This window comes from Carassius carassius, chromosome 13, assembly GCF_963082965.1.
Source record: "Carassius carassius chromosome 13, fCarCar2.1, whole genome shotgun sequence".
Classification (NCBI taxonomy): Eukaryota; Metazoa; Chordata; class Actinopteri; order Cypriniformes; family Cyprinidae; genus Carassius; species Carassius carassius.
In genome coordinates this window covers 23,343,572-23,366,668 of record NC_081767.1, presented here as the reverse complement: position 1 = coordinate 23,366,668, position 23,097 = coordinate 23,343,572, and the positions used below count along the sequence as shown (strand labels likewise).

The 23,097-nt window shown below is 38.0% G+C and overlaps 1 protein-coding gene across 2 annotated transcripts in view; it reads right to left on the bottom strand.

Annotated features, from left to right (window-relative positions):
* LOC132156132 (insulin-like growth factor 1 receptor) overlaps nt 1-23,097 on the bottom strand; it is an 84,196-nt gene that overhangs the window by 56,591 nt on the left and 4,508 nt on the right. For both annotated transcript variants that reach the window (XM_059565006.1, XM_059565007.1), the window contains exon 2: nt 13,186-13,749. In XM_059565006.1, coding sequence (XP_059420989.1) covers nt 13,186-13,749 — 564 coding nt within the window. The remainder of the gene's footprint in view (nt 1-13,185; nt 13,750-23,097) is intronic.

Here is a 23,097-nt window from a genome sequence, read left to right as displayed (position 1 = left end):
GTATTTGCATTCAAAAGTTTGTAGGAAGTAAGTTTTTTTTAAAGAAATTGTATTCTGCTTTTAAAAGACTTCCATCGTTAATAGCGATTTGTTTTATTTAAATGCTCTTCTTTTGATCTTTCTATTCATCAAAGAATTTTTCAACTATTGTTTTTCGACATTGACAATGAGAAATGTTTCTTCAGCACCAAATTAGCATATCAGAATAATTTCTGAAGGATCATCTGACACTGAAGACTGGAGTAATGATGCTGAAAATACAGCGTTGCATCACAGAAAAAAATTACACTTCAAAATATATTGAGATAGAAAATTTATTTAAATTTGTAATAATATTTCACAATTTTACTGTATTTTTGTATCAAATTTAAATGTATTAATATGCTGAAAGCTCACTAAAATTACAACAAATTCTCTTCTGGAACACCAAGGACTCCTCTGGTGTTGTCTTATTGCTTGTCCAGAAGAAAACGCTAAACATTTTTCTCGAACCCGATCGGCACAGGCCGAGGGTGGCATCCTCAAGCAGCCACATGTCCTGCCGTTACAGTAAACCCCTGTCCAGTGGCGACGGCGGAGCGAAACAAAATGTTCTAACTGGGAAACCATCCTCTACTGTTCCACATGGAACAAAACATTCAAAATTTTTTTTTACTCTCTCCACTGTCCCAAGACAGATTTTCCAGCATCTTTATGAAAACATAACTGCACAGAAAACAGTCGTCCTTTTTGTGCTACACAAAACAAAGAAAGGTTTGAAACAGCATGAGGATGAATAAACGATAACGGGAACATTTTGGGGTGAACTATGCCTTTAAAAGACAGAGGCAAATAAATCAGTTGGCCTGGAGTCAAACTGGGCTGCTTTGCAAATTGCACAGTGGAAATCCTGATACATGTCCTCTGAATTCTAACACCTGCTTTATGATTTATTGTCTTGTCATTTCATCTCACATCTATCTTTTTATCATTTTTTTTTCCTCCTCTCCTCTGCTTGAGGCCATTATATCTTGGATTATGGCACTATGGATGCAAACCGGTATACAGTATGTGAATGACGGATTGATTTAATATGTCCCCTTCAGGCACCAACTGATCCCAGCCATACAGTTCGGGGATGCTTACAGGCCATATGGGAGAAAAGAAAAAAAAAAACACACTGGGTTCCTTTCCGAGCGCTGAACCAAAAGTCCAGAGATGGCAATCTGTCACATATCCGATGTTAACAAGCAGAGGAAATAGAGGAGGGCAAAAGGTCAGCGAGGGCGCTTAATCTAATAATCAGCTCACAACAATTGCCCATTTATGTGGGAACAGCCTGGCAGTCTATGGAGTCGCAAAACAGCCAATCAACTTCTCTTAAATCACAGTAACTTGTAGCCATACATAAAAATGTATGTAGCCGTAATGGCTGCCACTCTCGCTCTTGCAGAAGCTTTGTAAAGCGCTCTGAGTGAGAGTTCAGAAAGGGGAAAAAAAAAGACACAAACAGATGAATCTAGACCACACATGCTTTTTAAGGAAATCTGCCATCCTTGTAGAACATCAAGACGACATGCCGAAGTGCTACAGGCATGCTGAATTGGGAGCATTATGCAGTGTGCACCTTCTCAGCGGTTTCAAAACAAATAAAAACAGAAATGTGGTCGACCTGGGACGTTAACGACAGCAGGCAGAGAGTGAGCGAGGAGGGACCCCTGGTCAGATAGAATAGCAGCACAAAGTTTGGTCCCACTGCAGACAGTGTTTACATTAGAAAAAGGGACCGAAAAGCAAATCCGTCGTAAGGTGCCTGTGAAACCTCAAGCAAATGAAGGGGAAAGGAATGTCCACCCAAGCTTGTTTACAAGTATGTACATGTTTGGCTTGGTTTGCATGCATATCACGTCATATGAAAAAAAGCTCATTCAGTAGAAAGACAGTAAATATTTAAAGTGGTATTATATCACAAGTCAATATAAATGGCCATTCTCAATTCATTATAATTCACAAATGTTCAAAAGTTTGCGATCAGTATGATTATTTTAAAAGACATTAATACTTTTATTTGGCAAGGATGCATGAAATTTATCAAACGTGACAATGCTCTTTTTCCAATGCTTTCTAATGATCAAAATATCCTAAAAAAAAAATTTATTACCATAAAAATATATGATAACACACAGATAAAAGCCCCAAATCAGCTTTTTAACAGGAATAAATTACATTTCAAAATGTATTAAAATAATCCTTTCAAAAAATCTAAAAAATAAAAAGTATTAAATATTTGCTATTGATATATGATATTCAGATGACAAAAATAAATGTGTAATGGGACCTGATTTTATCATTCAGGTTTTATTGAATTTTCAGAGCAAATGTTTCAATTTTGATGGCAGATTGTGAAGATGTTTTTTTTGTCACTAATGCACACAAAAGAATCATTCACAATGAGACCAACAGTAATTAGGGTTTATTATTTGATGTTAAAAAATTGAAGTAAAAAATAGTAAAATATGAAAGAACAAGTGATTGCCATTGTGAGCTTGGTTCGCTTGTTATTATCTAAAAGGAGATGTGAGTGCTGCTCACATACAAATACACACTTATTCAACACATATACACCAAACTACATCTTAGTAAATGAAGATCGAGAAGGGAGGGTTTCAAAGGTCTGCAGTGTGTTTATCTGCCTGCATAGTCGACCCTCAAACTTAAGTAACAATGTAGATGAAAGGCAGCCTAATGCACCTCCACCCAACACGAGCCGCTAATGGTTGACAGAAAACAAGAGGAGATTGGATGGATAGTTGTACACAGGATGTTTTAACTCTTTACATGGGTTATCCAGCACAATTGCAAAATAGACTTGCCAACTTGTACGCACTCACCTATACTCTGACATATACAAGTGGCCAGAAGGTTCTCAAGATTGCTTCAAGAACTTTATTGGGCTCAAGAAGGCTTGATCAATACAATCCTGTGTATTACTAAAACGGATATATGGAACTGATGTCAGAATTACATCATAAAGCCAAAGCAACATTGTTTTCCAGAAGCTGATTTGTGTGTAATCTGCTGGACCGAGCTCCTGACGGGCCACATCAGAGACCTGTTTGAGTTTGGCAATGAAATAGCACAGCTATGAGTCAAATATCCTTGAGAACCTGCTCAATTAATTCCAGGATTTCTGACTGATTCTTTTCACTTTAACGGTTTCTGTTCTTTGCAACTGCTCTAGTAAATGCAGGTACAGTTTTATCCATCCTTGCTAGCAATGACGGTTTCTGATCTTTAGATAAAGTGATCTTAGGGGATGTCCTTGCATTCAAAAACAGCTAGAAGCATTAAACAAAACTAAATGCAGGTGTCAATTAAAGTGATAAACTTTACAGCACCTAAAGCATTAAATGAAAAAATATTCATTTAAAAGAAAATAGACCAAATTTACTTAAACTTACTTAAGACCAACAACAACCAAAAAATAAAAAGTTAAAAATGTAATTTTAGTTTTTGATATATATTTTTAACAGTGAGAGAAATTAGGAAAAAACGGATGCAATGTAATTGTTAACGATTGATATTGTTAACAAAAACTAAAAAGAAAACGGAAATTATTAAATGGAAATAAATATAAAAACTATTCACTTGGAAAAACTGAAGCTCTAATAAAACACATGGCTACAAAAATAACAAAAAAAAAATGTATATTATCGTAAATAAAAAAAATTATTTGGCCTCAAAAACATTTTAGTTTTTGAAGTTGAACCATATAAAATGTAAGCTTTAAATGTTATAAAATATAAAAATATCAAAACTAAAATTAAAACTATTTAAACAGAATAATTCAACTAATTGAAAAAAGTAGTAATATTTTCACAGAAAATGATCTACTGAAAAAAGCTCTGTTGATTTAATCTAGTTGATTTAATCTAGATGTTTTTTCCCCCTCAAATGACATGCTTTCATTCTAAGACACATAAAATACGGCAACTGCACGTCACAGATCGGCTCTCAAACGAAACAAATCTGAAAAGTATTTGATTCCAGAGCAATCAATCCTTCCCAACCCTTCACCATTCATCCCTCCATAAATCACAGATGAGCATATTAATAAAAGAAAACCACAAGGCCGCAGACGAGGGGGAAATTCTCCCACAAAGCCCTCTTTCTTTCACTTGACCAAGCAGTGGATATAGCCGTGCTGTTGTGCACTCGAGAAATGTCTAAATTTATCTGACACAGTAAATATCAGCGCAGACAGCTCAGAGAGAGAGTGTGTGTGCTGACACAGAAGCGCAGCTGTGATTCTCCTGACCTTTATGTCGCGTGGTGGGGTTGTCCTGCGTTTGCCGCTCTCTCCCATGGGAAACATAGACATCTCGGCCTAGACAGAGCATTGGCTGGCCATCAACACCACACACGAAGACACACACCCTCATAGCAACCTTTCAGGATATTTAAGGACACATGAGAATGGCTTATCACCCATTAATGAAGCATCTAACATCTGGCGTGCCTTCAGTATCTCTTCCCTGAAGAAAAAGATACGATGCTAAAGATAAGAGTCAGAGGAATATGTCAGTCCTGTCATCGGCTGATAAGCCAGCTTCCTAAAAATATGCAAAGCCTGGAAGTAACCAGGTGAATCCACCAACGGTGTATGGCACCCTCACCCTTGGCAAACTAAACCATCGTCACTTGCCAACTGGTGATTCCTAAGAGGAGCAGAGGCTGCCCAAGGAAGTCCCCATCTGGCAGAAGGGAACCGTGCCACACCCCCACTGCCACCTGTGCCCATTCTACAGGACACGGACCACAACAGACAAGAGAAAGAGCCAAAAACACACAGAGAAAAAGAGAAAGTGCAAATGTAATGATACTTAAGCTACAGTACCACATTTCATCATACGTCATACTTACAGTTAGGATTTAGGTAACATTAAAAATGTCATTAATGGCACTTTTTGAAGTCAATTTAATGAATCGTTGCAGAATACAAGTATTATTATATTTTGTTATATACAGATTTTACTGTGTCCAAACAATCACTTCCATTTTCCTATAAAAATCCAGTTATTTCTAGTCAGCTCAAAAGAAAATAATATCAAAGATGAAGCAATCGTATCATCAGTGACAGAGAGGGTTTAAGATGAATTAAGCTTATCAGAAGTATTTCAATGAGCTGAGTAACTCCATATGATTCCCTTTGTGATTTTATGACTGTCTTTCATCTTCACAGCACGTTCATGCCTGAGGAGACACTGAACTCCCTTACACTTCCAGCACGTTCTTACACAATAATGAGCTTAAGTGTACAATTTATGTTCATGCACACCAGACGCACATACTATGAATCAAGCATGTGGCTTCTTTCAAGAAGAAAAAAAAACAAAACAAAAAAACATAGGCTACATGAACACAGAAACTGAAACACGGCTTGACTTTAGCTTAACACACACTGGTACTAAAACAAGCACACTCAAACATGTAAAGTTTAGACTTATGACGCTCTTACACACTTCATACAGAAAGAAGGAATGAGGATTTGTAAAACTGAATGAGTTAGTGTTAGAGAAAAAGAATAATTTACTCAATTTATTCATTGGCCTTTAAACCAGCCTGAGAGTTCATCTCTGCATTTTATTATTTTAGTTTGTCACTTGTTTAAACTGTGTATTGTGCTCATGTTACGTGTTTTTAAAATCTGTTGCAATTATGTCAGTGTCCAGCACTTTGGCTAACCTCGGTTGTTTTAAATGTGCTTAACAAATAAAATTGTATTGTATTGTATTGTACTATTCTTATCAATTCAACCAATTTTTGTGATTCTTTTTTCAAGGTTCTTTAATGAGTCAAACGTACAAAAGAACGGCTTTTACTTATATATATATATATACATAGATATTTAGATCAAATTAATACACTCCTTGCCGAAAAAATGATTTAAACAGCTGCATATGTTGAGCTGACTGTGCATAGCTCTATATAAATCATATATCTGTATATGCAATACTATCCATTTTAGTGCTTGATAGCACAGATTTTTTCCCCTAATTTCTGACAGAAAAGTCAGTATATTTATAGTCACCTAGATGCAAAAAGACAATAGTAGTCATATGCTGTTCTTCAGCATGTGAAATGTGAAGGGGTCTAACGTAACAGACGCTGCGCTGGAGGTATTCAGGGACACTGGAACTAACGCAAAGGACAGGTGGCACCACACTTAAAGGATACGTGAGTAACTTCACCTCTGGTCATGAACTCCTTCCTGTCAGCTGCTCTGCCCTCTCGATCTGCTCGAGTCTCGAGAACCACCTCCAAGTCCTTCAAATCAGGAATCAAATCTCTAGAACTCCTCTTTCTGACAACATAAGGTCAAACCACATCCATTAAAGATGCAATCCATCACTGAAGCAACTGACAGGACACTTGCGGCACAGAGACAGCAGCAGGTGCCGTCACACACAGGAAGAGTGCTTTTGGGTGGCCATGGCTCATCTTGGTCAAACCTTGTCTGATTGAGAAAAGATCGAAGACAAATAGGGTAACATATTTTTTTTATCATATCACAATACTTATTTCAAATTTGGGGGTGCGGATTCCAAAAACTGTGCATGTTTTCTTCTAGCACAAAACACTTTGTCACAAAATATGGTGAATATTTTCATTGCATTTTTGTTTTTGACAACCATTTAGGGTGAAGAAGTCACCAGAAAGACTTCCACTAAGACATGATTCTCATGATTTCTATCATCTTCTGAGCCAGGATAGAACTATTTGTTCTCAGCTGATCTTCACATGTATGAATGACTCTGAAATTATTTTAGGCCTAATCCTGATTCCAAGGTTAGAATTATGGCCGGTGACAGAAAAAAAAAAAAGTGACAGATGTTTTCTGCTGCATCTTTGTTTTACTACATTTAAACAGCAACAGAAAATTACAGAGCTTATTTATTAATGATTTCGTGTCCATGTAAGTTCTTTGACATTAAATGGAGAATTTTAACAAATTTTTTTAACTTCTTTGTATATTGGAAGTTAAACTATGCATTTTGAATACTTCTATTTTTGTCATTAAAACCAAAACTGTTAGAATTTTTTTAAGAGTGCTTTAAGGTGAGTGCAATTAAAGCTGAGGTCCATTAAAACTCATATATAGCCTATAATATTAATTTCAAATATCTTCATTCTTAGTTTGTTAAAAAAAAGGACACGATTTTTATTTTTATTTTTGAACTCTGCATTATCGTCACATTAGGCTTTTTTTGCAAATCAGCAGATTTTTTTAGATGCAGGGCTGTTATTACTATTATTAATCATTATCATTGTTATTATTATCATCAATATTTTCCTCACACAGTAGAAATGAGACGTATAGAAATGTCTTTATATTTTAGAAAGTGAGTCATCATATTTGGGGGCACTTGGCATCAAAAATGTACTAATGAACTAATGAACTGTGCCACATCTCCATTCAATTGCCACAAAATAGAGTGCGTACTGAGACTGATGGTGCCACACTATGCCAGCTCTGCCAACTAGCAGAGAGGACACCCACAGTGGCGGAGAAAGAGCATTCACCATTCCTGCCACGTAACCTGGCTGTTTTTTATGAATGAGTATCGAAAAGCAGTGGATGAATCACGACTTCTGTTCAACGCTAGCCAGAAGGCAGCAGTCAGATCCACACAAAACATATGCCTACATTCACTGCCTTCCTCATACAAAGCCACCAGACAAGACGCACAAACAGGAAAATGTGTAGGGTGAAGATACGGCTGTATGAAGTGCGTGGGTGCGTGTCTGTGCAGATTTAGCAGTCGACAAAACTGTCTCTGAACATGACCTCAACTTACTAAAAAGAAATCCCACGGTTCTCTTCTCTGCATTAAATAAAAATCACAAACCCTGGAGCCATTCAAACATTTTGGCTGTATGTTTAACAGTCTGTAAATTCAGAAGCATGAATATGTGGAAACTCATGAATATTAAGATGGATGTTTTATTACTTGTTTCACTCACACATTTCACCCTTTACTGAAAATCTCCTTTAGATTAGAAAATTAACTAAAAAAAAAATGTATGTCCAGAAGGAAGAAAAAATACATGTTTGGGACAAGAGAAGGACAGTATGCCAATTAATTTTGTAATAAGTTATTAAACAAACAAGTTTGCCTTCTCAAGAGAGAAGAGCCTTAGAAAAAAAACAGACATGTTAAACTTCCCGCACATGTCTGGGCAATGCCAGTGAATACACACACAACCTACAGGGATGAGATAGAGGACACAGCATCCTCCTGACAAAAACAGACACCATTCTTCTTGTGCTTTTCCTTTATCATCCTGACACCCATTGACTCTGACGAATGAAGTCCATTCAAATACCACATACACATCCTGATCTTCACATACCATCATATATCTGTTTCTATCATTAGAGCAGGCAAGAGAGTACAGCAAACCATTGAAAGAGGATTTCAACATTTCCAAACATCCAGGGACATCTGCAAAACTATGAAAGTCTTTGCCTCAGAGCCAGAATACTCCACTTGGTACACCAGCCTCATACTAAAGGATTTCTAAATCAGACACAAAAACCAAAATTATCTTTTTGTTACAAAAACCGGGTAGTTACAAATAAGGGAATTAAAATAGAAACATTCAAGATCCACTGAAGTAAAAGTTAGAAGACTTGAAGTTATGACACTTGTGACTGATATTTTCTTTAGTAGACGGTTTGTGTGTGTTTGATTTGAATGAGGCGCATTACATCAGGGAAGGTCAGACAGACAGATAAACACTAAAGAGACTGAAAGACTGACAGAGAGAGACTCTGAAAGACTAAAAGACTAATACTGAGAGGTTCAAAGAGAGACCGACGGACAGATCCTGCTAGATGGAATTACATTTTCTTTATCAGACAGATGATCGACAAATAGATGAATAGATAAATAAACAGACAGACAGACAGACAGACAGACAGAATAATAGACAAACAGACAGACAAAAGATCACAAAACAGTAGCACTCATGACTAAACACTGAGCTCCGTTCTGAGGAGGGTGCTATCTGAGCTGATGTGCATTAGGTGCATTATGTGCCATGGCTGAGGAATGCAAACAATCCCAGGTATGTGAGCAAATAAAGGATTCAAAAAGGTTTGATCAGACAAATCAGCTAGCCTTCGGGACAACAACAGGAGCTTGTGTTGTTGTTTGGGGTTGTATAGCAGCCCTGAAGCCCATGGGGCTCAGACCATTATCCAACAATCCTCACCCCTCCCCTCTCCCGTCTGGGGTATGCGAGTGTGTTTTTCGGCAGGGGGGAAGACATGCTTTTGTAGATCAGAGTGACCTGAGGGGCCCATTCAGACCAGACCACAGAGTAGGTGCGGTCACGAAACCCGCACACACACACACACAAAGAGCACAAACACGTGATGTCAGCAAGGCCACAAGCGAGCAAGCAAACAACTGGATGGGTCACTAGAGTAACAGGCAGGCGGGTGGTGGGGCCAGGAGTGTAAACAATGAGAAGAGCTATCTAACGACTAAAGCTGTTAACAGCCGTGATAAGAGTCCCGGAAGAGAGAGAGAGGGGAGGAAATGGCAGTAAAACTATCAAGAGGGGTCGTAAAAGAATAAAAAACAACAGCCAAAATAAGTGGGAAGGGAGGAGAGGTTGGCGGGCAGGGGGGAGGAGATTAAGGAGGGCTGTCGTTTCACTCCCCCTCACTGAGGAGTCTTGTTTTTGTGCTTGTACACTTGACATTTCTGTGACATTTCTCCTCAACACTTTGCCTCACATGGACCTGGGGACTTCCGTTGGATGCCTCCTCCCTATAGTCCCCCCCTCCTATTCCCTCCATCAACCGACCTGGCATTGCAAAACATCTCTGGAGACAAAGAACAGACACACTCAAACACACACAGATTACAAAACATACACTAATCATACCATCAGTCACCACCAGGGGCTTTTTTTAAACTTTACAACAACATTCATCATGGCAAGAACATTGTAAAGTTTTATTTTTAATTGATAAGTCAATAAACATATTTAAAATGAGATCACAGACAAAGGTTAAATAATATACATACCAAAAGCACAAAAATTGGTGCTTAAAACATTGGTGGTCATAAGAGTTTAGATGCCAGACATCTTAAACTGATTTTGTAAGCTTTCTATACAAACGTTAAGAGAATTAGTAGCTAATAAAAGCTCTTTCAGCCAGTTGAATCACTTTGTATATTCAAAGACCTGATTGAATTGTTCACAACATTGGAAACAAACTTGACAGTCTTTCATTTCCCCTTTGAACAAGTTTATTCCTGAACGAAATCAAAATCCATTTCCTTATCACCAGAGATAGATTATCTGAGCCAAACGTACATATCCAGGCAGCGAGAAGACAAACACTGCAAATGGAAATTGCATTACAAATGGAAAGTCCATAGACTCCAGATACACGCATGCATACACAGAGGTGATGGTAACAAGCGCATGCAAGAACAGGAAAGGAATGCTTTAATGGTCTTACATTTCAGAAAAAAAAAGCAAACAATAGTGCTGCTGTGGACACACTCATCTCATAACAAACACACAGAGTCTCGCGCACATACGCAGGAGCTGATCGCTGATTGGTTGCTGACAGCAACTCTTGGTTCAGTAATTAGAGAGAAAGGACTGATCCACATGGACTACAAAACCACTGTGTGCCCTTGAAGAAACATCTGCGCACAAGAAAAACAAGGGGTGGAGAAAACTGTTCTCAACAGAGCCAGACGGGCTGAACCAAGTGACACCGAAGGGCTACGCCACCATCAAGCTGACACTGAAGATTTGTGTTCAGAAGTCCAATTCATTTTAGTGAATCATTTCGTTCGAGTCAAAACAACATTTCACAGAGTCAAAGTTCTCTGTTGCTTTGCGAATCGGTTTGACTCAAACATTAGAAAGAACTGGTTCCATGAAAACACACTCACAAGTCAAGAACTATCTTCCTTCATCACCCACAATTCCTTCTTATTCTCCTCCACTGTAGAATTAGTTTCTATAAGGATGGTCTCAACTTTTTGAAAAACCGTCCAGTTCAAGCCTCAAGTCATCATGATCCAGTCTACACAACCCACTTTTATTCAAAGTAAAAGGTTTTTCATTGGGAAAAAATTAAGCGAGGCAGGACTTTGTTGGGATTTGATTGCGAAAAGTAGTGGATCAACTGATTACACTGTTAATAAGTTAATGAATATGAAGTTCATTCAAATTAATCATTCATTATAAAACCCAAAACGTGTAAAAAAAAGAAAAAAAAAGAAAAAAGAAAAGACAGGAAGTAAACTATCAATTTAGAGTTCATGTTGACTTTAAGTGTGTTTGAAATCAGCTTTGCGTCATCCTCAACACGGCAAAACAACTCAGTGGAGGAAGTTAATACACTCCTTGGTTTCCTCATCTGTCCTTGCCATTACCTCTCATGAGGTTCAATCATTTGTGCCTTAAGAACAAAGCTAGCTGGCGACAGTTGGAAAACGCTGGGGTGTGATTTTCATAGGCAAATTGTTGATTCCTTTGAAGATCCATGTGGAAATATTGACGGGAAGCATACACAATCAGACAGGTGGCAGCCCACTGCTTGTTCCAGAAGGTTCTTTGGAGAACAAATCAATCAGTCAGACCATTAGTACATCCTTTCTGCTGTGACTACCAGTCGTTCTCTTTGTTCGGCTGTTTGAGCCTTGGATACAGGTGACTCACACCTTCCCACCTCTGCAAAGGCAAAAACACGGCATTCAGACACAAGATTACCATACTGAACAGGTGTGCAGGGGAGCAAGTGCTGACACGATGTGGGTGGGACGTTTGGGAAGAGACTGTATCAGCAGCGCAAAGGAGAGTCACTGAAAAAGGACACTCGGAGTCGTCCACTGCTGTGGATCAAATATCCTGGTAGGGTCGCAGCACCTCATCTCCTTACCTTCCTCAAACGTGTCCTTCTCATGATTGTCAGATTCAAAGAATTCCAAAAGCAACAAACAAACAAGCTGGCTATAAGGGAGTGTGTTTCTGAGGAGGGTTAATTTCCTCTATTTGTTTTCAGGCGGAGGGAAAGGGGAGGGAGGACAGCTTTGCGACGGCTTCTCTGAGCCTGGGACTTGCATGGTCTGCAGGTCTCTTGAAGGCCAGGGGTGGGAGAGCGCTGTAGTGTTCTCATCCATTATGTTTTTCCCACCATTCTTGTGTGCTTGGGAGAGGAAGAGGGAGCAAACATTCATAATGGGGTAGTTCACTTTCCCAGGCATTCCTGGTCAGATGTAGGGGACACGCTGACATTCATATCTTATGACCTTATGATTCCAGAGATAAGAATTCAAAGAAGATATTTTGGTCCCAGCCAGGTGGATTTTCTCACATTCTATTGACCCCATCCACATAAAAGGGCCATTAGGACATCAAAGTACTATTGTAATATCTAACTTAACAGACAAAATAAAACTCAAATTAATAAAGGATTTTTATATATATATATAAAAAATTTATTTAAAAAAACTAGTATAAACTAGTGGTCAACCGGCATGGGTTTTTATTAGCTGATGACAATAACAACTAAAATGTACACAAATTGTACACAAAAGACCCTCAAAAATATAACAAAAAATAAACAAAAACAAAATTCACTCAAAATTAAGGTGTCAGCCAACTTCAACAGCAATGAAAAGAGATTTGAGAGTGCCGTTACACATAATCTAGGGTTCAAAAAGCACACTTCTATGGATGGATTGAGTGTAGTGCTCCTTAGAATGTCACCTTGGGTCACAGAAAACTTGGTTTTGTTTTCAGGACCCTCAGCCTTCAGCTACTGTCAATGCCTTTGATGAATTGGTGGATAGTCTAGTCATAACTATCTAAACACAACATAGATTACACTAACCAAATATTTACCTGACAAGACCCTGCCAAAGAGACAGACCTCCAGTTCCCAAGCAAAGCAAACAGTATCCCTCCATTGGTTTATCTAAACTTAGCTTTATCTCATGCAATCTATGCCTCATTCAGTTTCACCATTCATGTCATTATTCCTTCAAAATCTCCTATGAAGGAACGATAGGCTACGGTAAATGCCAGCAGATGTGAATCCATAAGAAATAAAACCTGAAATAAATCAAACATTAGCTAGATCGAGTATGGTTGTTGGGTTCTTACCATTCTGGCAGTGGTTCGAGGTCCAGCAGCGGTGGCTGTAGTTGTCATTGAAGCTGGTCCTAATGCACTGTGTTCTATCATCCATGATACCTGGACAAACATCACCGCATTCTTTGGCTGGCTTGTTCCCAGCGATGTAATTGTTAAACTCTGCATTCATAATAAGTGACCAGTCCACTGAGTCCAAGTAGCACAGCTCTGGGTTCTTTTCGATTCGGATAGCGCCTCTGGTGATGTTCCTCAAGTTGTAGAGGCCGATATCTTTCAGGCTGGTCATTTCAAAGATGACCAGGGCATAGTTGTAGAACAGGTTGCGTCCTTGGATGACATTGAGGTTGGGAAAGAGCGTGCTTAGGCTATCCAGGCCAGAGACTCGAAACAGGAGAAGGTAGTCGGTGACCATGGTCAACTTGGGGAAGGACAGGGTGTGAAAGTGCTCCTGGTTGAGGTTGTTGTTCTTGTCTCCAATGAGGAGGATCTGAAGGTAGCCTTCCACCACCGTGCAGTTCTCCAGCTTCTTGAACTCACTGATGTCATTGCGGATATCAATGTGAGGACCACAAACTGGAATGGAAAAGAGACAAGAGTTCAGTTAGTACTAATATGACCAAAACAAATCTTTTTAAGGGTTCTTTAATCATCTTTATTACACCTCTCCCTATTAAACGTAGAACAACTTTTCGTCTGATGCCACTTTTGGATATCATCAGCCAATAAACAAATATTTATTGAAGCTAACTGTCATTTGATTAAGATACATTCTGATATGGAACATCCACATTTTACAGTCTAAATGATTCTTGCTCTAAAATTATATGTATAAATTGTTTGTAGTCGATTGTGAAGGGACGGGGTTGAAGAAAACCAAATCACTGGAAAAGTCCATGATACGTTTGAAAGTTTTTTTCCAGAAGATCGACCGTTTGATTAAAATTATTTAAAAATAGAACATACATGGATGAATCATTCACAATAAGATCAACAAGGGGTGACTTTTTCTTTCATGACAACTTTAACCAACCAATTTGATCTACATTGGAATGAGTAATATTTTTAAGAATGACAAAGACTTATATTAATCAAATTCCCAAAAAACATAATGCAGTTAAACATTAGCATGAACCTAACAAATGGGACATTATCAAAAGGTCAAAAAATTTTACATAAGGTGCTTTTCCACTGCACGGTACAGTTCAGTACGATTCACTTTTGGGGGGTTTTCCACTGGATACAGTACATGGTACTTTCTTAGTACAACCTCGGTTGAGGTTCCAAGTGAACCGTACTGTTACCAAAATGAGACGTGTAAACTCTACTGATCACCGATTGGTAGGGTTGGGTACCGAACTTCGATGCCTTTATGGTATCGAATGAAAAACTTCGATACTATGAGAATTGAAAAATTATTTATCTTTCGGTGCCAAATTTCGGTTCCAAAAGCCAAGCGGCCGTTTTTTTTTTTTGCCAAGCGGCTGTGTCTGTGTGAGCTTGTAGCATACGTGCATGTAAGGACCGAAATTCGCAGTGATTGGCTGTCCACCACCACGTGACGTGACGGGGAGGAATTCTGAAGATACTCGCAGTCACACAACACAAGTGTAGTTGTTTTTTCCTCAAAACGTTTCCGTTTTACAATGCCAAAGAGGTCTAAAGTGTGGCTACACTTTATAAAAGTGGATGCCGAGTGAGCAAAGTGCAACATATGCGATAAGAGTATTGCAACCAAAGCCGGCAATACCACCAATTTAATGAAGCATTTGTTTGGATGAGTGTTTTGCCCTCCCTCCCTGTTTAGTTTGGTCTACTCCATTGCGTATCTTGAAACACGCCCCCTTTCACGTCGTTTAAAAAAACTTTCTCTAAGCAGCAGGCCACTGTATACGTTCACTTAAAACATAACCGACTGTGTTTACGAGAATACTTGCAGAGACAATTATTTTGATATAATTGTGTGTGTGTGTGTTCATTCAGAAGATACGATACGCGAAAGATTAATTCATTCTCTGTACGCGCATTGTCTGAAATGCTTCTTGCAGCGCGTGCTTTGAATGAGTGAGCGCAAGCTCCGAACGTGCGCGAATTGTTTAAAACGCTTGAATCAGCAATATTTAGAAACAAGTGCAAACGATCAGCTACGATCCGTTTCACCCCTTCAAGCAAGTGAACAACGCGAAGCAAGTTAGGAATTTTACATCACTATTCAAGATAGCCCGTCGGACTGGAAAACACAATAGCCCCGGGACGTGGGGCTAACGATTTTGCGAGCCCTGCACCTCAGATCTATCCAGTTTGTCAAACACTGGTTTCCACACTGGTTTCGTTAAACAAAATAAATTATTATTTTAAAAGATTGACTCAAAAGAATCATCGGTTCACTAATCGGACCATGAACTTGTATTACAGAGCCAAAGATTATCTATTATTGAACATCTCGAATGAAAAAAGACTTCAAGTTCATCTGTAAAGCACATAAATCTATCGTTTGAGTTTATAAACTTCTATTTCATGCATGATTCGTATGGATCTGCTAACTGAATGCAAAGTGTGAGTTCTAGAAGAATGTTTGTGTCTTGATGAACATGTATCGCTCACTAGGAGTCGCTAAATGAACAGCTGCTGTTCTTTTTTTTCTCTTTTTTTTCTCAACGGAGGATCAGTTGCCCTATTGGTTAAAATCCCCAAACTGTTTACTTAAATATTAAATTAATAAATGACATCAAAACAAGGGCGTTTGCGTTATGATATGGTGGGCTGCTGTGGGCCAGAAAGTCCAGGGCAACTTTTTGGTCCCAGTCCGCCCCTGAATGGTGCACCCCTATTCAAAAAGCACAACCAGTTGTATTAATAATGTTATCCTGAGTGTGAAGTGTTACCAGAATTTGTTTTAATTGTGGTGAAAAATAAAAGTTTTGTGTTTAATTTATTTGTGTTGATGTTGAAATGGATTTTAAAACATATGGTATCGAAAAAAGTATCGTTAGGAACTGGTATCGAAACTGAGGTATCGAAATTGGCACCGGATCGAAAGATTTTGAACAATACCCAGCCCTACCGATTGGTCGGAGAGAATCATCATTACCTGCGTCATTGAACTTGTGACACAAACACAACAGAGCCGCTAGATTTAAATCAGCCAGCGAAGGATCAAACACAACTGTTTTGAACGAGCACACCTTTTTTCATCAATCAAAAAGTGTCTATTATCAATTTAGAGTTCTTTGTCTGTTGAGGAAGTATAGATGTTCTTCTCATCGAAAGCAGAGGAGCGGGTCCAGCGAGAGCTTGATGGGGTAACGCTGAAAGAAAAAGTTTTTCAGGAGTCGTGGAAGTAGAGGCGGGGCAACTATAACGACATGTGAATAATCCCACCCACTCTAAAGCGATACTAAACTGCAGTGGAAACACAAGCAGAGCCGTGCCGAGCTGAGTCATACCACGCAGTGGAAAAGCACCAATACTCACTACAGACTACCTACAGTGAAAAGAGTAATTCACACCATAATAACAAAACTAATTGCAAGGTGACACCCACCACCCAGGTTAACTGTGTCCTGGAAGGGGAAAGAGATCAGCAGAAGAATAGTCTTGGCATATGAGCTCCTTTGGCTAACCCTTTTATGTTCTTAAAGAGGCTTAGGTCACCTTCTCTGATAGAGACCATATCACAGGACCTCTATGAGACAAATGAAAAAGCTTCTCCCTGCCATGTGAAAAAAACAACACGATCACGGCTGCCGGAACACATGGTCCCACGCAGAAACAACCTTATCAATCTCTCTTTACAACCATGCTCTAAATACCCCAGAGACAGTGAACTTTTGACTAATGCGGGAAGGTCAAAATTTCAACAATCTCAGATTGCCTACTGTGCATTATTCTGACAGGAGTGGAAACCGCTTTTCCTGACATGAATTTCCTGTGAAAATGACACGGATCATGAATCTAAATCCCATTTGAGGTTACTGCATAACCGGTGTGCCAAAAATAGCAAGTGTGTTGTTAAAAAAGGATCTTTATTTGCTTCTGACAGTGTATTACGCTCATCAAAAATTACAATGGAAATGATTGCTCCATGAAAAAATTTATTTGCTCTCCCATATCATCGCAAATGCCCCATAGCTACACTTGGGAGTCACAGAGCTGCATGTCTCCTTTGTTTCATTGCGGCATTTTTTTCTCCTCCACAATCCCGGGAGAGGGAGGAGAGCCGAAGTGACTCACACACAAAGACTAATTTGTTTGTTGCTAAAGAAAAACTTTAGTCCGCAGTTCCGGTTGGAATCATTAATAAATTCAGATGGTCTGGCAAGACACAAAGAGGAGGGAGACAGAGTGGGAGATAGACAGTGATATGGTGTCAGTTAAACAAAAGTAGACAAAACTGAAGTATAAAAAACACTTGAAAGCGCGTCAAAACAGCTAAAAGGTTATGCATTAATTTGCACTGAAAATACACATACACACACCAAAAACACTTTTTTGCCTCACAAACTGAATATGAAGATGTGCAGTGTGCGGAGAGGAATCTGACATCTCTTAAAACTGCCACACAGGAAGAGTGAAGGCAAACCTCCCCAGCAGATGACCTCCACATTGAATCCTCCAGGATGATCCGTGGTCAAAGAGCTCAACCAGTTCCTATTCCTCTTAAAAAGATCCATCTCTTTGGTAAACACAGCCACTCAGAGAAGCATCTGAACCCTTCTCCACTCTGTTATGTTGGTGTTGATTTCAGCAGGTCAGATTTTACAGTTAAATGATCCAGTGCAACTGGGGTAGACAGTTTCCTTCTAAAAGCAGGACTACATGTTTTCAAATATTACCCTACAGAAATTTCTTGCTCACTTTTTAAAAATTTCTGCTTGCATGAACTCTGAAATCTCTCATGCTCACAATTTTTATGCATGCACAATAACAATAGTTTTTTTCTGCTTTCCAGAGGAAATAAAATAATTGGGGAAAAAAACCTGAATAAGGGTTAGTGGAAGATAAAAATGTATAGTACATAGGAGTGCACAAAAAATATCGTCCGATAATTAATGCGCATCTCATCGGTAAATCCGGTTCTCTAATCAGTGGTAAATTCCAACAGGTGTGTGATTTCACATAGAGCAGCTGTTACTACATGGAGCCGTTGTTAACGAACAAGCTTCACAAATCCACGCTGACAATGAACATGGATTTGCGTAACAGTACAAACACATTTTAACTTATCTTTTTAAAACATATTTAAAAACAGGAATAAATTGCATTTTAACGTGTAAAACAAGTATTTTGAATTGTAGAGATATTTAAGAATTCTACCATTTTACTGTTTTTTGATCAACTAAATGCAGCCTTGATAAGCATAAGAGACATTGAGCATCAAAAAAAAAACATTACAAGAAAATCTGATGATATGATTATTATTACTTACAAAATAATAACAATAATAGTATTTGTAGTATTAGTAAAAATAATCATTATTATTATTGTTTTTATTTAAAATAAATGCATAAAGGAAAGTGTTGATGATCACATACTTCACAATAAAAAAAAAGATTATTAATGGTACGAAAAAAATATAATATCAGTCACTCTCTGCTTTCTAATAGAAAATGGTTTCTTACCACTCAAACAAACCATAACAAATTGAGTTGAGATTGTGTGTAGTCAAAAACACAAGTGAACCCCACTCATTGGCCGCAAGATATATGAGTGAGGACATATGTGGCTTATTCTGTTCAAATCATAACCTCTGGGGTGCAGATTAAATGACAATTATGGTCATTATGACCCACTTGCATCACACCGGCCAAAACTAATATTGTGTCGGTCATCTGAAATGAGATCTCAGAAGTGCTACACTGGGAATTGTGTAAATGCGTATTTGAAATAGTCACAAAAGCTTATTGCATTTTTTTAAGAGAAAGAAACATAATACAAAAGAAAGGTCCTTCATCCTTTCCACAGCACCTCTGCAGTGAGCAGCGGTATTACGGTCCTCAAATAATTTTCCATAAGAGGATTGTGCACAGCTCTGCGTTCAGCTATAATCACCAGGGATCGGTCCATATTTTTTGGTCAGTCAGTCCTTCCAGAGAATTTATGGACTCACTCAGCTCTTGTTCATGTCACCTACACTTGTTGTCTTACTGAGATACAAAATTCACCAGTGAAACAGAAGTGCATATAGTGCTTGTCTTTCTCCACGAGCAAACAGTAACCCAGTCCTTCATTCACTGTGGTTTTCACACCATGGTACAAACAGACTGGCCTGAAATTCATCTCCTGCTGTTTACATTTGATAACCTTTTGCTAGCGGTCCACAGGAATCCATGTACCTCTGGGATAGATGGGGGTAAAACAAGACTTCTACTTCTTCTTAGGATCCAGTCTTTAGCCTATTGGCCAGACATTTGTCCTTCCATCAGATCTTATTTCCAAATGAAAAATACACAGCTTTTTATCTGAAACCAAAAGCCCCACACTACAGTGCTTCTTAATTGCAGCTGTTAAAGTGACCTAAAGAAAATGACGACCCTTGTGAGACCGATTTATATCTTCAAGATATTATCAGAGGTTACTGAAACCACTTTGAGTAATCGTTCTCGGAAAACAACACAATTTTAGCAGTTTTCCCTACACTGTTAGCACTATTATCACTATTAGTGTTGTTGGGCGACATTAAACTCTTCCTGGTCACTCACTAGATAAGGAGTCAATTCCACTTTAAAGTGAGAATCACTGTGCAGAGCATTTGATGTGACAGCTCTCAAGGGTGCACAGCAGTCACATATGGTCTCATATGTGACTGTTTGGACGAATGTGCGAAAAATATACACTAATATCCATAAGATTTGTGATCAATAAGATTTTAAAGTCTATTATTCTCACCAAATCTGCACGTTTTTGATAAAAGTACAGTAAAAACAGTAATACTGTGAAATATTATTACCACTGAAATAACTTTTCTATTTTAATATATTTTCAAATGTAATTTATTTCTTTAATGGCAAAGCTGAATTTCCAGCAGCTGTTACTCCAGAACCTTCTGAAATCATAGTAAGGTACTTATTTGGTGCTCAAGAAACCTTTCTTATTATCAGTGTTGGAAATATTGTGCTGCTTGACATTTATGTCGAAACCATCGTATATAGTTTTACAAAGAATTCTTTGATGAATATAAAGTTCAAAAGAACAGCATTTATTTGAAACGGAAATCTTTTGTAACATTATAAATGTCTTTATTTCATTAATTTCATTAAAAAAAAATTGTATCCATAACTTTTGATATTGGATATTTTATTGTGATGCTCATTTCTGCTATTTTTACATTTAGATAATCTTTGCCATCATTTGACACTTAACTTAATCTAAAAATACATTATAAATATACCATATACATTTTCTTGGTTTTATTTCGTTATTATACAAAACAGTGTAGAATTTCCATTTTAGCCATTTAATGTTTATTGGCCATGTCATGAAAATAATTATCAGTATCAGCCAGATTATTTTCACTTTGTTGAATTAGAGGGCTTAGGTTTTTAGCATTTCTGAAAGATATCAGCAGCCCCATATGGGTGTATTATAACCACTATTACTTGATCCCCATCTTTCGTAAACCTCTGCCTTAGCAACATGCCATGTTGTTCCATCTTTCAGACTGAATTTTGCTAGCTGAGCATGCAAGGGTGGGGGGGGGGCAGAGGTTTTATATTACTAGTTGGGCTCTGACATATGAGCTTGTGCTTTTGAAGTGAGGGCCATTGAAGGGAAGTGTAGCACCAGACCAGTGGTCAGATGACTTCCAGCATGTGGGGGATTAAACAGCAGTTGAGGTGGCAGGTGTGAGTGCTGCGGAGCACAAACCAGGATCTTGGTCATGCTCCCCTGTGCCCCCTTACTGTGGGGCTGACTCAACACCCCAGTCGCAGAGGTCTAATGCCCAGCGCTCTTTGTACTCAGGCCAAAAAAAAATAAAAAAATAAAGAGGTATTACTGTAAATGTCAGCATTTTGTTGTTTTCCACAAGAAGGTGCAGGAAATGCACAGCCTATAAGTGCATGTTGAAAGACGTCTGGCTGGTGGCGTTTAAACCTTGGATGAATTCCAAACAGCCTTTTTGCAGCCTTGAAATGGCACTATAGGAAGGTGGCACTACTCAAAGGTCTTCTAAATGAAAATTTGTAATTTAATCCATGCTATGGTCACCAGTGCCGATCCTAGACTTCTGGGGGCCCTACACAAAACAAAGCACTGTTTTTTGTGTAAAAACTTGAGCACGATTGGAAATTACCAGAATTTAGCGTTGTAACTCCTAGCTAGCTAACATCACTCAAATAAAAATCACATAGTATAGCAAGACATTCTTATATTTCAAACTAGAGGTCGTCTGATTGATCGGTCAACCGATTAATCGAACTATTTTTGGCATTTTTTAATTCATGTGTGTGTAGGTCTGACAGTACCCTCCACTGATTTCTAAATATCAGCATCGGCCAGTGAAAACCCATATCGGTTGACCTCTATTTTAAACACTTGACTGACATTATAGAATGAGTTTACATCAATAACATTTTATTAAATCTCATAAATTGTCGTGCTTTGTCGCTATGCCAAACTAACATACTACCTAAACCTAAAGCACCAGTTTTTTCCATATTTTATACCTCCTGGGGTCAAAACTGTTTATGGTGCAGCAAATGCAGTTCATAATGGTATTGGAGATTGAACTGTATTACAGAACAGCAGACACTTAAAGTAGCATTCAGTCACACTTTATTTTTTATATTTTCAATAGACCAAATATTACCAGTGGAGGTATGCATGTTTGTTGATTAATGGCACTTTTTATGAGACTTTACTGAAGGCACATTTAAAAAATTGTGTCCAAACTCTAGTAGGTCATTTGAATATGACTGATTCACTTCTGTTAATGTTGGAAAAATAAACTGTTTAATTGTATTTTAGTCGTGTGATCTGTGATAAAGGTATAGACCAGAGGTTCTCATCTCTGGCTCTCGAGGTCCATGTTCCTGCAGAGTTTAGCTCCAACCTTGATTAAACTCACCGCCTAGGACTCTAGTAATCCTGAAGACCATGATTAACTTGTTCAGGTATGTTTGATTAGGGTAAGTGGACCTTGAGGGCCAGAGATGAGAACCCCTGGCATAGATAAAATTATAGTTTATGTGGTTATATTAATCAAAAATAAATTTCCAATGTTTACATATTCATAGGGAGTAATATATATTATAAAACGAAGTAAATGGGATAACAGAAAAGATATAATAAAATTAATACTTAATACTTAAGTAAATAGTAAGATATTTTGATAAATGCAAGGTTCCTGTCCTATAAAAATAATAAAACTTTATATTTAATTTAAAAGTTGTTTATTTAAAGTAATTTAGTAATTAAGTAATAATTACTTAGTGCAATTAGATTTAATTTCTTCATGAATGTTAAGTTCAGTAGTAAGTACATTTTACTTGATAACAGCAAGGAAGATGTACTTGATATAAGACCAGAAAAATGTACTTTAAATGTGTTTGAGCAAATTGTTACTTGGATTTGATAAAACAATTCCAAGTAATTTGTAATTTTTTTCAGTGTACCATTTAAAAGTTTGGGTATTTTTTGTGTTACAAAAGACTTCCATTTCAAATAAATGCTTTTCTTTTGGATTTTAGATTCAAAGAATCCTGGGGGGGGGGGGGGTGTGCACATTAAGCAGCACAACTGCTAATAACAATGATAAAAATGAGAAATGATACTTTCACTACTGTTACTATTTAATTAGTGTATATTGTGCATCCTTAGTAAAAGTGATTTGCAATTTACTTCCAATTCTGGTTGGAGTTTGTGCCTGTGAATCAAAACACAAATGAAGACCATTTAATGAATGTTTCAAAAGGTTTTTTCCCA